Genomic DNA, 15080 nt, shown 5'->3' with positions numbered 1-15080 from the left:
AGCGGCCACTGCACTCCAGTCTGGGCAACAGAGTGAGACTCCAACTCAAAAAATAATAATAATAAAATAATAAAATTGATGTAAATGAGAAATAGTAATAAAGCATAATTTAATGTTTTAAGCACTAAAATAGTCTAGCAATTAAAAAATGCTGGGCAGGCCGGGCTTGGTGGCTCAGCCTGTAATCCCAGTACTTCGGGAAGCTGAGGCAAGTTCGAGCCCACGGGTTCGAGACCAGTCCGGGCAACTTGGTGAGAGGTTGTCTCCACAATAAAACAAAAAATTGGCCGGGTGTGGTAGCATGCGCCTATAGTTCTGGCTACTTGGAAGCCTGAGACAGAAGGATCACTGGAGCCCAGCAGGTCGACGCTGGGATAGCCTTGAGCATGCTACTGTACTGCAACCTGGGCAACAGAGTGAGATTCCAACTTAAAAAAAAAAAAAGTCAAGTTGGAAGTTGGAGGTAAAGTAGAGTTAAGTGAAGAGAGAAATACCTTGGATTAAAATGAGTAGAAATACGTTTGTTGAAAGATTTAAGATCAAATAGTGACTGATAATAGCTGAAATTTTAGAGAAATTATTTTAACTAAGTATTTTTTAAATGTCTGTACTTAAAAACGTAATTTAAATGGTTATAATCAAAGCATAAATATTAATAAATTAACTAGCTAGAAGGCAATTTTTATAAGAAAAGCATAATAGAATTGCAATTTAATTAATTAGCTCAGTTATTTATGTTCATGAACAAAAAATTTAACTACTTAGCTTCAGCATTCACGTGGTAGCTACTAGAATTGCAGATATAGTGCCCTAGGAAGAAACCAGCTACTTCCTTAGATCAAATACTATAATTTTAAGCCTACTAAATAGAAACCAATACCCCATCTTCCTTAAGAATGTAAAATCAGGCCGGGTTCCGTGGCTCAGCCAGTAATCCCAGCACTTTGGGAGGCCGAGGCAAGTGGATTGCCTGAGCCTGCAGGTTTGATACCAGCGTGGGCAACTTGGCGAGATCATGTCTCTACAATAAACAAAAAATCAGCCAGGTATGGTAGCATGCACTTGTAGTTCCAGCTACTTGGAAGGCTGAGGCAGAAGGATTGCGGAGTCCAGCTGTGCCACTGCCCTCCAGCCTAAGCAACGGAGTGAGACTCCAACTCAAAAAAAAGAGTAAAATTGAAAAGTGTATTTTTCTCTAAAAGTAAATGTGCAAAAACTTCTTTCATATCATAAGTAAGTTAGGTGGTGCCTATCCAAGATTAAAAGTGAAAAAAGGAATAATCCACATTTGAAATTCCTGAAAATTAACAATACCAGGATCATTCACTATCTGAATCTATTTGATTCTTGAGGCACTGAAGTTCAAGTACTCTAAGGTAGTAGTCCCTAACCTTTTTGGCATCAGAGACCAGTTTCTTGGAAGACCATTTTTCCACAGATGGGGGCGGGGTGGAGTGGAGTGGACTGTTTTGGTATGATTCAAGCACATAATATTTATTGAGTACTTTATTGCTGTTATTATTACATTGCAATATATAATGAAATAATTACACAACTCACCATTAAAAAGAGAGGCGTGGATGGAAGTGGTAAATAAAATAATGGGCGGGCCATGCACGGACTAAAAAGTGTCAGATTGTGACTTAAAGCCTGCCACGAGATGCAGCTGTACAACTGAAGTACATCGGCTCCCTTACCACTCACTGACAGGGTTTTGATGAGTCTGCAAGCAACTGATTTAGTATGCTCTCTGTGCAGTCAAACCTCACTGCTAATGTTAATCTGTACTTGCAGCTGCTCCCCAGCTTTAGCATCACCACCTCAGCTCCACCGCAGATCATCAAGCATTAGATTCTCATAAGGAGTGCACAACCTAGATCCCTCACATGCACTGTTCACAACCACGACAGGGTTCACACTCCTGTGAGAATCTAATGCCGCTGCTGATCTGACAGAAGACGGAGTTCAGGTGGTAATGAGAGCAGTGGGAAGTGGCTGTAAATACAGATGAAACTCCGTTCGCTCACTCACCCACCGCTCATCTCCTGCCGTGTGGCCAGGCTTCTAACAAAGCCATGGACTGGTACAGACCCCAGGGTGGGGACCCCTGCTCTGAGGCAAAAGAGGGGCAATGTAGATAAGTGAGAAGCATTTTGACTCAGTACCGGGGAGTGGGTGTGGCCCTGCCAGTGTCTCTTATAAACTGAGCAACATTGAGAAAGTCACTTAATATCTCTGGATTCAGATTTTATCCACTGAAAACAAGAAGGGTTGACAAACTAATATTTAAACTCCTTTTTAAGTCTAATATCCTCTGAATCTATAGACACAGAGAAAGGCCCTTTATCTCTGAATAGTTATACAGCTAACAGCACATATTAATACTGGAAATTCAAGGAAGGGTCATAGGATAACTGGGATCAGTTAAATAGACTATTTTCTGAAGTTTCTCATGTCATTTACAATTAACAGAAAACTAAAACCCATGAAAATATTTGCCTTTGCTGAACAGCCCTCCACCGTTTTGAATCATGCAAACTATGCATGTATTTTCTAATAAATATATGATCTGCCTAGTTGGAGAGCCTTATACAAGAAGTTAAAAAAGTAGGTACAGTGTCTAAGCATGAGTGCAAACCAGAGCCTAGAAAAATAATGGACATGATGTATTTTTTAAATTACTTATTTATTATTATTATTTTAACTTTTAATTTTTTTATTTTAAAGATGTGGGGTCAGGCACGGTGGCTCACGCCTGTAATCCCAGCACTTTGGGAGGCTGAGGTGAGAGGATTGCCTGAGCCACAGGTTCAAGACCAGTCTGGGCAACTTGGCAAAACCTCATCTCTACAATAAACAAATAAAAAAAATAGCCAGGCATGGTGGCGCGTGCCTGTAGTCCCAGCTACTTGGAAGACTAAGGCAGAAGGATTGCCTAAGTCCAGCAGATTGAGGCGGCAGAGGCTGGGAGCGTGCCACTGCCTTCCAGCCTTGGTGACAGAGCGAGACTCCAACTCAAAAAAAAAAAAAGATGTGGGGTATAATTCAGAGTTAGGTATACATATGTTCATTATGCAAGTACCCTTGTTGATGAGGTGTGCCCCCATTCCCCACGTAGATTCCTACCGCCAATCCCACTTCCCCGCTCCCCTCCTGGCAGTTTCCCGCTACTGCCAATCATTTTCTTATAGTATTATGATAAATGATGTATTTTTTTTAAACCTATGTAGAAAATTAGAAGAACAACAAGGTAAAAAACGAAAAAGTAAACAACTGATTGCTAAACACTTCCCAGCATGGTGCCTTGCACACAAAAGCCACACCATAAAGAAGAATACATGAATGGAGGAGTAAAGTTTGCCTCTTCAAATTCCTTCAAGTCTTAGAATCACAATCTATAAAATACCTGTTTTTTATGGAAATCCTTTAGGGCCGTTTCGTAGCCTTCCTCCAGTCTACTGAAGGCTATTCCTACATCCGTAGTCCACCATATCTGTGAGCTGGTTAGTGCAACTTGAGCTGGGAAATCAAAAATCCAGAGTTCTCTGGGTTTTTCTTCATAGGCCACGATGGCCTCTGTGATAGAACAACGCACTGTTTCCTGCATGGTCTGTTCAAGTTGCAGAAGCCACATTTCCACCTTTTGAAACAAATTGAAACATTGTAAGACAGGCTTAACTATGGAAGAATAATAACTCTATCCTGCCACCGGCTGAGGCCATGCAGAGAGTAAGACCTCAAGTGGATTTAGCTTAAACCCATGTAGAAAACAAAGGAGGAATACCTCAAAAGGGAAGCCAAACCCTAACCCTAACCCTAACCCTAACCCTAACCCTAACCCTCAAAAGGGAAGCCGAACAACTGATTGCCGAAGACTTTCTCCTGGATGAACCTGTCTTCTCCCAGGGATACAACTCATCTTGTTTTACCTAGCAGCTGGCTAATAACTTCCCACAGCCCAAACAGAGAGGTGTTCTCTATTATTCACTTCTTGACTTTGAAGACAAGAAGAGTCTAGACCAAGGTTCCCCTTGGTAACACACGGTGCTTTGAGAAACCAAATGTCACAGCCACCTATGGAAGTATTAGTCATATTTTAGTGCTTTGGAGATCATGAAAAGTTAATTTTAAAATTTATCTTCTGGTAATTTTTTAATCTACTGAAAATTCTTCCCTAAAATCCTCATAGTTCTTGTTTTTAAGATAAAGTGTTTTCAGCAACTATCTTAATTATATTTCCCACTGGTTCTAATCTTCACACTTGTCAGAAATTAGACAGCAGGAGAGTATAAGAGATCAGACAACTGCTGACTTGTGAAAACTAATTTTTTTTAATCACATTTATTCTGTTCCCTCAAATATATCTTAGCTAGTTTTCCATTCTATTCAAATGCATTTTGTTATATTGATCCAGATATCAGTTTCTATGGGGTGATATCATATAACTAAAAAGATACATATCCTATTTGCAAATAATTGACCATGGCAATACAAAATGACTCTAATAAGTGAATGCCAAGGGCCACATGAGATGCTGAAGGTACTACAACTGATTTCTTCCTCTGCCCCTGTGAAGAGGGCAGCAGCATTCCTAGCACCTCCTCTCTTGAGCACTTCCTCTCTTGGGAAGGAGTGTTACGTGGTTAACAAGCTGACAATCTTCTCTCTTAAAAGAAAAAGGTAGCACCGCTCTAGGAATGGGCCCAGTGCCTCTTATTAAAAGCCTTTGCTTCTAGTTTCATAGCTGCGCTTTGTTAACAAGCATGAGTTCAGTTTAATCTGATGCGATTCGGTGGTTCTGATCTAGCCAATGGGATCATGTATTTCTGCCTTAATAACCAAACACAATTCTTTTTTCTTTTTTTTCTTTTTTTTTGGTGAGTCGGGGTCTCACTCTGTTGCCCAGGCTGGAGTGCAATGGAATGATCAGCTCATTGCTACCTTGACCTCCTGGGCTCAGGTGATCCTTCTGCATCAGCATCCCAAGTAGCTGGGACTACAGATGAAAGCCACCATGCCTGGTGATTTTTTTTTTTTTTTGGTAGAGACAAGGTCTTATTATGTAACCTAGGCTCCTCTTGAACTCCTCGGCTCAAGTTATTCTCCCACCTCAGCCACCCAAAGTGCTAAGATTACATGAGCCACTGTGCCTGACCTAAAGCCCAATTCTTCATGTCACCAGGAAACAAGTTTCCTCAGTAAACCATTATTATTTAAACATCTCCTAGATACTCTGGGATCCATATCTTCAATATGACCACCTGTCTTCAAGAATTTCCTTGTCCATTTGGGAAGATCAAACATATGACATGTATGTCAACAGAATGATCTCATGTTCTGATGACCATGCCAGCCACGGCAACCTAACTTAGTATGATCTGAGAATGAGGCTGTGATGAGGTAAGTTCTTAGTTCTTACTGGATCCTTCCCTTTTTGGTATCTCACAACCAACCTTCTACAATCACAATTATCACCTCCAATTATCACTCATTATTGTATATCCATTTCCTCAATGAGCCCAAGAGTTCCTCAAAGACAAGGGTCATGTCTTGTTTACTTCTGGGTCCCAAAAGCCTGACTTAGCATCTGATGCACAGTAGGTATTCAATAAACACTTAATGAATAGCATACAAACACACTAGATTGGGAGGAGCCAATCCTAAGAGTGCAGAAAGAGAAAAAGAAGACTTAAAGTAAGAGCATCTTTCTACAAAACACAGGCAATTAGAGAGCGGATTTGTATATGCTCACAAGTCTCTAGCATAAGTTGCTTCTACAGAATAAATTAGAGCACTATAAAAACTTTCAATTTCAAGGGTTTCTGCTAGTGACAACCACATCCATCAATTGGACTATCCCCCTCTGGGCACCGTGCCAGTCTGCGAGCAGGCTTCTGGGAGGTAGCAGACAGCAACATACTTTTGTCAAGATAGTTTATGGCAACTTTTTCTAATCATTATAATAATATCCTAAAAAGCCCAAGAGAGCAAAAAGTATATTTTAATCAAAGTATCCCACCATCTGCTTCTCCTTCATTTGGCAGGATTTTCCTGGAACAATATTAAAAAGCAATGGAAAGGAGTAAAGAAAACCCCTGTAAAATAAGGTTGCAATCACATTTGTGCAAAGAGCACTTCCAAGAACCCCTGCACCAACCCAAATGGTCCTCTGATACAGGTTCTTCCCTTGGTTCCTTTTTAATTTTTTTTAAGCAAGCATCATCATAAAAAGATGCAATTCCCCAAAATTTTCTGAATACACCCAAAGTGCTTTCATGAATCATAACAAGTCATTCCTGTGGATAACTGTGAAGAATATTTTTTAAGTATTTGGCTGTGAGAAAAGAGAATGTGCTAACTTAACTCTCTGAACATGGTATTTAGAGCACATGACATCAGCTCGGTAGATTTAATCAACTTTATTTACAAGCAGCCATTTACAACTTCTACAACAGAATACTGAGCCGCAAAGCCTCTTGAAAACATGCTTTATTGCAAGGTGTTTCATACTAACCCTTCTCTGTATTCTCTGAGTGGTGGTGAATACAGAATATGCTTTGTTAGACTCAGTCACTGGGTTGCGTTTGCTACTAATTCTAGGGCTGCTCATTCAGTTTGTGACAGTTGCTTCTGCCTAGTTCAACGCCTAGCGTCTCTGAAATCCTGCTGGGTGCTGGAGCCAAATGAGCAGAAACTGGGACACATGGCAGAGCAGTCCTCTGTCACACTGGATATAGGTAAAAAGGGAGCTCTGAGCACAAAACCAACCAAAGCCTGAACTGACATGAATTGATTTTTAAAAATTCTTATTCAATTCAACCTTTAGAGTATCCTGGATCCTCCCCAGCATAGAAAACCTCAAAATCAAATCTTACATGGCCCATGCATTCACACTCGGCTTGGAATGGGACATACTCCTTTTCTTTGCTGTACATTCCAATTGCTCTGTGTGCAGAAACGTCCTGATTGTCTTCAAACTGCAGACCTGTGATGCTGTCGAAAAGTTTGGCGAGGTGACGTGTTACCTAAAACAGGAATATTCGAAAAGATGAGAGCATTTCTTACTCTAGGTGTGCTCTGGTAACGTAGAGATGACACTATGTGAAGTCAAAAAACTTTATCAAGTTACAAAATTGTCTCAAAATATTTTTCCTCAAAATAAAAGTCACTTTTAAAACCGTCAGAGCTTGAAATGACCCTGGCAAAGAAGTGGCCAGGCCCTATGGCCACTCATCACATGCTGGTTAATGAGTGCTTACCATTCAAAGTGGCCTATTCCTGTCAATGATCAGCCTGCTGGGACGTCTGTGGTCAAGTTTTAAAAATTTAAATATATATCTTTAGTCTATACTATTGAAAAGCTGTTAAAATCTCTGAAACAAGCCGGACTCGCTGGCTCAGCCTGTCATCCCGCACCTTTGGGAGGCTGAGGTGAGTGGATTGCCTGAGCCCGCAGGTTCGAGACCCGCCTGGGCAGCGAGACCTCATCTCTACAATAAATCAAAAAATCAGCCAGGCGTGGGAGCGCATGCCTGTGATTCCGGCTACTTGGAAGGCTGAGGCGGAAGGATCGCCGGAGCCCAGCAGGTCGAGGCTGCGGTGGCTGGGAGCGGCCACTGCACTCCAGTCTGGGCGACAGAGTGAGACTCCAACTCAAAAAAAAAAAAAAATCTGAAACAAAAATGTAAATTAGATAGAGTCTTGCACTTTTGGATCTGATATTATCATGCACTTGCTTTGATACATTTATGAGCCCTACAGCATCATTGGGACATAAGAAAGGTGAAAATAATCTCCCCATTTTCATTAATAAGGAAATTGAAGAAGTAAATTATCCGTATCAATATCACTAAAACTAAGTGGCAGTTTTGAATCTATGATTCAAGGCCACATAGATAAAATAGGTCAGATTCTTGTGACATCATAACCTCTTGCATCCTAAGTTTTGTGCTCTCCAAAAGAGCCCCAGAGAAATAGCACATTGAATTCTATGCCGTTTCCACACAATTTGAAAACAATAAAAGCAAAAACAAAAAAGGATCAGATCAAAAGACAAAATATCAGCATTTGTCTTGCTAGAGGACAGTCTAAAGAATAAAATCTAAGTGGGCTCCATACACAAGCCCAGAATTAGTAATACTTACCCATCCAGTCTGTCAGCCCAGACCAGAACAGGCCTATCCCCTCCACCCCAGGGACCACTGCCTTATGTGCTCTATATCTTTGCTATGGAAGAAAGGAGAGAAAGTCATGTGTTCTATTGGTAGACTCACACCCAAGAAGAAGGAGAACAGACCTAATCAGGTCAGTCACTCTATCGTTTCTCTTTGGGTGGACTGAGTAGAGAGCAGAGACTGGCCCAGAGGGACTATCAGAAGTGAGAGGAAATGTTCCCTCTTCATATATGGTGCAAATAAAAGCTGCTAAGTGGAAGACAGTTTGGTGATTCCTCATGAAGTTAAACATAGAATTACCAATGATCCAGCACTTCCACTCTTAGGTAGATACCTAAAAGAGTTGAAAACAGGAACTCAAACAGATATCTGCACACCCATGTTCCAGAAGCATTATTCACAATAGCAAAAGGTGGGAATAACCCATATGCCCATCAACCTATGAAATGGATAAATTGTGGTATATCCTTACAATGGAATATTGTTTCGCCATAAAAAGAATTGACATACTGGTGCATGTTACAACCTGCACAAACCTTGAAAACATCAAGCTAAACAAAGACGGCAGCGACAAAAGACCTTATACTGTATGATTCAACTTATATAAGATATCCAGAATAGGTTAACCTGTAGATATAGACAGCAAATTGGTGGTTGCTAGGAGGATGTGGGGGAGAGGTATGAAAAGTGACTGCTTAATGGAAAGTGGGTTTTATTTTGGGGAGATGAAAATGTTTTGATACTAGGTAAGAATTGGTGGTTGTGCAATATTTTGTGAACATACAAAATTCCATTAAATTGTATATTTAAAATGGATAATTTTATATTGTATAAATTTCATCTCAGTAGAAAAAAATATATAAGAGCTACTGATAATCTAAAGATGGTTTGAAGTTATATAACATTTTCCCATCATATAGACTGTCTCCATAGTGAGTTTTTCTTCACATATAGTTTAGCTGGTCTTGATAACTATACAATAGCAACTTCTAGAAAGAATAGTAACCTGCCTAAATTTCCAGCATGACAAGGCCAACACCAATATTGGTTAAAATAACAACAAAAAACTCCTTAAGAGTGATTTCATCTTTGAAGCTTCTAGCCTTTTTATTTTTGCTATATTTGCAGTTTTAGTATTAAAGAAAGTCACAGCAAGACGGGCTCGGTGGCTCAGCCTGTAATCCCACGCTTTGAGAGGCTGAGGTGAGTGGATTGCCTGAGCCCGTGGGTTTGAGACCCACCTGGGCAACTTGGTGAGACCTCATCTCTACAATAAATCAAAAACTTAGCCGGGTGTGGTAGCACATGCCTATAGTTCCAGCTACTTGAAAAGCTGAGGCGGAAGGATAGCCGGAGCCCAGCAGGTCGAGGCTGTGGTGGCCGGGAGCAGCCACCGCATTCCAGTCTGGAGGACAGAGTGAGACTCCAACTCAAAAAAAAAAAAAAAGAAAGTCACAGCAAGAAGTCTTCTGAGTTTAAAACAGATGAGGTTTTGAGACCCTCGCTTATTTTCAACATAGGCAGAGTGGAAGCCAACTGATCACAGCTTGGGTCATCATAGTCTCCTCTGGCCCTATACATTCCCCAAAGGACATTTATACAAAGAAAGTTTCCCCAATAACCTAATAATTCACTCTCACAGCTGAAGTGGCCAGGAAGCGCACCTATGTTGAATGGCATCTACTGTGTTATGGGTCTAGAGAACACTCCATTGAAAAGCCCCATGATAAATGATACCTCATAAATAGATAAATCAGACACACCCTCAAGCACTATTGCTTAGGTGAGAAAATTATTTCAAAAGAATAGTTCTGCAACCACTGAGTCAGTGACTAGGAAACGTCAACCTCATGGCTTAGAGTTCTCCTATTACTTAGACCTAGCATAGCTGAAGTAGGATGTTTCCATCTTGTCATTTTTATTTTTATTTTGAGACAGAGTTTCACTCTCTCACCCAGGCAGTACAGTGTGCAATCCCAGCTCACCACAGCCTCTACCTCCTGGCCTCAAATGATCCAGTCGCTTCAGCCTCCTGAGCAGCTGGGACTACAGAATGTGCCAACATGCCTAGCAAATTTTTTTTGTAAAGATGAAGTCTCACTATGTTGCCCAGGCTGATCTTGAATTCACCGACTCAAGCCATCTTCCCGCCTTGGCCTCCCAAAGTGCTGGGATTACAGGCTTGAGCCACTGCGTCCGGCCCATATTCTGTCTTCTACTTACAGTTTCTGAGGGAATAGTACTTTTTTTTTTTAAACTAATGTGAACTCGGTTGCTCTCAGACTTGTTTTATTTTATATGAGATCTCTTTGTGTTTGTTAATACAAAATTAAAATTCCTTCTCCTCAGTTAGCTGTTTGAAAAGACCTTTTGTGTTACAACTACAACAGCAAAAATACATTAAAAAACTAACTTTCATAGGCCCCTCTTTTGCACCCTCTTAAGATAATGGACTTGAACACTTCAAGTCATAAAAAAAAAAAAAAGAGCCAATAACGGCATCATATATTTTAATTAGGTTCCCTAAAATGTTAGTCACAAAAATGGAAATGTTGTTCCCTCAGTTTATAATAAGTTAGGTATATTCATCTGATAGTGAACCCAGGCAGTCCTGGTTTTGCACAGTAGTACAAGATCGTAAAAATGACCACACAAGGCCAGGCGGAGTGGCTCATACTTGTAATTCCAACACTTTGAGAGGCTGAGATTGGAGGATTGCTTGGGCACAGGAGTTTGAGACCAGCCTGAGCAACACAGCAAGATCTCATCTCTAAAATAAATAATATTAATATAAATGAAATTAAATTAAAAATGACCACACAAGCTGACGTCACATGGAGTCATCTAAATAATCAAGAGGAAAACCTATGATTGTGCCATGATCTTTAAAATTTTTTATTAAAACCTCTCACTGTTGGTTATGAACGTATAGGGAGATGAAAAAAACTGTAAACTAATATGTTGTAGGCTGCAATTTAAAACATTAAACACACTGAAACTTCATTGTTTTCTGTGTGGGAAGTGTCTCAAGAGTAGTTTAAACAGTGCTTGTTGTTGCCTTCTTGTCTCACAACTTAAGGTATAGAACAAGCATCTTTTCTATGCTGTGGCAAACTGTCCTCGTCCCTTCAAATTTAGATTAGCCACCAGCATTTTATTTTCTAAGCTTTTGATGTCATAAAATTTCTTTAAAAGTTTTTAAACGTAAAGTTATTTCTTTTTTCTGGCATCACTTCCTCTGGGATATCCTCTTCATTCTCTTTGTCATAACTGCTGTTCTTATTTATGCCACCAAGTTCATTTTCAACAAGTTTCCCTGGTTGCATATCAGACCCTCTCAAATGGTGCAGGATCATCACTCCCTCCCAACTGTCTCTTCTGTCACTCCCATCTGTGTTTGATCCAAATCTCACTTTCTGGCGTTATCAATTTTCATGTATCGGCTACGCTTTCAGTTTTGTTATAAATTACCTCTGTCTGTTATCTATACTGTAACATGTCATGTGGGTTCATCATTAGGGATAAGGAAGTCATGGAACTACAAGCTTAGCTGCCTGTGTGTGAATCGACTCACAAGCAGTGGTTGGTCACTGACAGAATGACAAAGATGTGACAGAACTGTCACCAATCATGGTGCTTATGTTGTTTAGGCAGTTATTTCTGTGGACTGAAGAGTTAGTAACAAGGCTTGTGCTTTATACAATCACTCACAGTTAATATCCCATAGTGTCTGAAGTGTGAACCATGTCACCAGGGCACTAGTGTTATTTAGCCAATCTTAGTAACTGAAATTCACACATATCAGAACTCTGCACCGAGAGAACCTCTTACTAAATATAAGAACTTACATGTATCTACCTGTAAGTAAAGTTGAAAATATTGACTCATTTAGGTAATTTTGTAATCTAAAATACACACCAAATACAGTGACCAGTTGATCTACTTCCGTGATCGATGGCAGTTGTTCACTTAGAAAATCAGGGAGAAAAGATGAAATTACCACAGTTTACAGTTATATTCTCATACCTTACCATGTGCCTTTGCCTATATCTCATTTCATATTTTCCCCATCTACAAGATACTGTGGCTGCTTATTAACTGGGGTAAAATATTCACAAAACCCATTACTATTCCTGACCTGGTTTGTATCTCAGGATTCATATATGTGCATTCATTAACTCATTTATTCTTAATGATGATGATACTTACCATAGCAATGTTTGTGAGAATATAAGCAATGGTCAAATATAGGCAGCCCTATGTTTCGTGGCTATTTTCCTCTCAAATAAGATGACATAGGAATTCATTATTTTCACATGTGTAAAAATGTAAGGCACTGTCAAAATAGTAAATAGTGATGATTCATTTTTAAAGATAAAACTCAGTGATGGCAGCAATACAGGGAAATGGGCATTCAATATAGTTAGAGTCTAAACCTGTGAAAGCTTTCTAGGAGCTGGTTAAATCTGTTATGGCACATTCACACAGTGAAACTTTTTATAACTATTAAGCATCACATTGCAAAAGAATATTCTAATTTTGATTAAGTATATGTGTTATGACATACACAAACACAGACACATAAAAAACTATAATTATGCTGGGCACAGTGACTCAAGCCTGTAATCCCAGCTCTTTGGAAGGCCAAGGCGAGAGGATTGCCTGAGTCCAGGGGTTTGAGACCAGCCTGGGCAACTTGGTGAGACCTCGTCTCTACAATAAAGAAAAAAATTAGCTGGGCATGGTGGCACGTGCCTGTAAGTCCAGCTACTTGGAAGACTGAGGGAGAAGGATTTCCTGAACCCAGCAGGTCGAGGCTGCGGTGGCCATGAGCATGCCACTGAACTCCAGTCTGGGTGACAGAGTGAGACTCCAACTCAAAAAAAAAAGTTATAATTACTCAAAAACAGCAATGAGGAATAATTCATCTTATCTTTTTTCTATATACTTCTATATTTTCAGACTTTCAGTAATGAACATGCAATTGCTTACATAATCCAGATTTGTTCATAACCAAAAATAAAATTATAGTATATATAGTACAATTTGATTTTTCACTTATTAATATAAATTAAACATATCTATACATCAGTGCCTATAGGATTGATTCTGTGCTTCTTTCTTAAAATATTTTACATGCATACATTGTATAATTTTATTTTTATTTATTTTTATTTTATTTTATTTTTTGAGTTGAAGTCTCACTCTGTCGCCCAGACTGGAGTGTAGTGGCCGCTCCTGGTTACCGCAGCCTCGACCTGTTGGGACTCCGGTGATCCTTCCGCCTCAGCCTTCCAAGTAGCTGGAATTACAGGGGCGCACTGCCACACCCAGCTAATTTTTTTTTTATTTCTTGTAGAGGTGAGGTCTCACCAAGTTGCCCAGGCTGGTCTCAAACCCGCGGACTCAGGCAATCCACTCACTTCAGCCTCCCAAGGCGCAGGATTACAGGCTGAGCCACCGAGCCCGGCTACATTGTATAATTTTATACAAATGTGCCCATAATACAAATGCTAGCTTTTTAAAAATAAACTTTTGAAAATTGAAATGTATATTCAGAAAAATGGGGAAAAATCATGTGTGTACAGCTGAATACATTTTAACAAAGTGAGCATAGCTCTTGTGATCACCAAGATTAAAGAATGAAATGCCAGCACTCCTAGATTCCTTATGGTCCAAGCCAGTTACTACTTCTCTAAAAATAGACAGTATCTTTCAAATATATGGACATTATCTTTACAAAAGTGAATTCTTGCTGTTCCGCCTGCTGTTCTCTTTATAGTGTATCTTCCCTTAAACAAATCTGCCTTTCTAAATTCAATAATAATAATAATTTTAAAATAAAAATAAAAAATGTATTCACATAATATCTACCCTTGAATTGACCTCTGATGTTTCAACATTATGTTACTTTAGATTTATTCATGTTATTCGGTATAACATTAGTTTCTTTTCAATTTAATTGCTATGTGATATTCCATTGTGTGAATATAATACAATGTATTTAGTGTGAATATAATACAATGTATTTAGAATATAATACAATGTATTTACTGTTAAGAGTCCTTTAGATTGTTTCCAGTTTAGGGCTATTGTGAATAATGTGACTATGATAATTCTTTTTTCTTTTTTTGAGTTGGAGTCTCACTCTGTCACCTGGACTGGAGTGCAGTGGTTGTCCCCGGCCACTGCAGCCTCGACCTGCTGGGCTCTGGCGATCCTTCCGCCTCAGCCTTCCAAGTAGCTGGAACTACAGGTGTGCGCTACCACACCCGGCTGATTTTTTGATTTATTGTTGCGATGAGGTCTCGCCAAGTTGCCCAGGGGGGTCTTGAACCCGCGGGCTCAGGCAATCCACTCACCTCGGCCTCCCAAGTTGCGGGATTACAGGCTGAGCCACTGAGCCTGGCTGACTATGATAATTCTTATATCTTTTGGTCCATATATATATGCATTTATGCTGAGTGTACACTGAGAAGATGAACAGCTAGATTATAATGCATAATTATATTTAGAGGACACTGTTAAACAGCTTTCCTGAGTGGTTGTACCAGTTTACAATCCCAGTAGGTAGATATGAACATTCCCATTACTCTATATCCTTACCATTACTTAGGACTGTACGTTTTAATTTTAGCCATTTGGTGGGTTTTATCTTCATCGTCTCATTTTGTGAACAAGTATGTCTGTTTTTGAATCACAAATCATGTTTAAAAAATTGAGGAAATAAGCTATACAAAATTTAAAAGAGAGGGGAAAATGAATACTAGGCAAAATAATTCAGCCTAGTAGAGTCAGAAATACATCAACTTATGATGTTTTCACCAGGCCTCCCACACTCACTGAGGTAAAAAACAAACAAACAAACAAACAAAAAAACCAAAGCTAATATTCATGGCATATCCA

At 39.6% G+C, this 15080-nt stretch overlaps 1 protein-coding gene across 1 annotated transcript in view; it reads right to left on the bottom strand.

Moving 5' to 3' along the window:
* Positions 1 to 15080, bottom strand: part of LOC103268211 (dynein heavy chain 11, axonemal-like) — a gene marked incomplete at its 3' end in the record, with an annotated part of 189018 nt that overhangs the window by 70638 nt on the left and 103300 nt on the right. The window contains 2 exon segments of the mRNA XM_021716137.1: positions 3407 to 3640; positions 6876 to 7025. Of these exon segments, the coding sequence (XP_021571812.1) occupies positions 3407 to 3640; positions 6876 to 7025 (384 nt within the window).

This window comes from Carlito syrichta, unplaced genomic scaffold (assembly GCF_000164805.1).
Source record: "Carlito syrichta isolate Samal-C Ts95f unplaced genomic scaffold, Tarsius_syrichta-2.0.1 Scaffold104719, whole genome shotgun sequence".
Lineage (NCBI taxonomy): Eukaryota > Metazoa > Chordata > Mammalia > Primates > Tarsiidae > Carlito > Carlito syrichta.
Note: the sequence above shows the minus strand (reverse complement) of the source record. Positions and strands in the feature narration are given on the sequence as shown.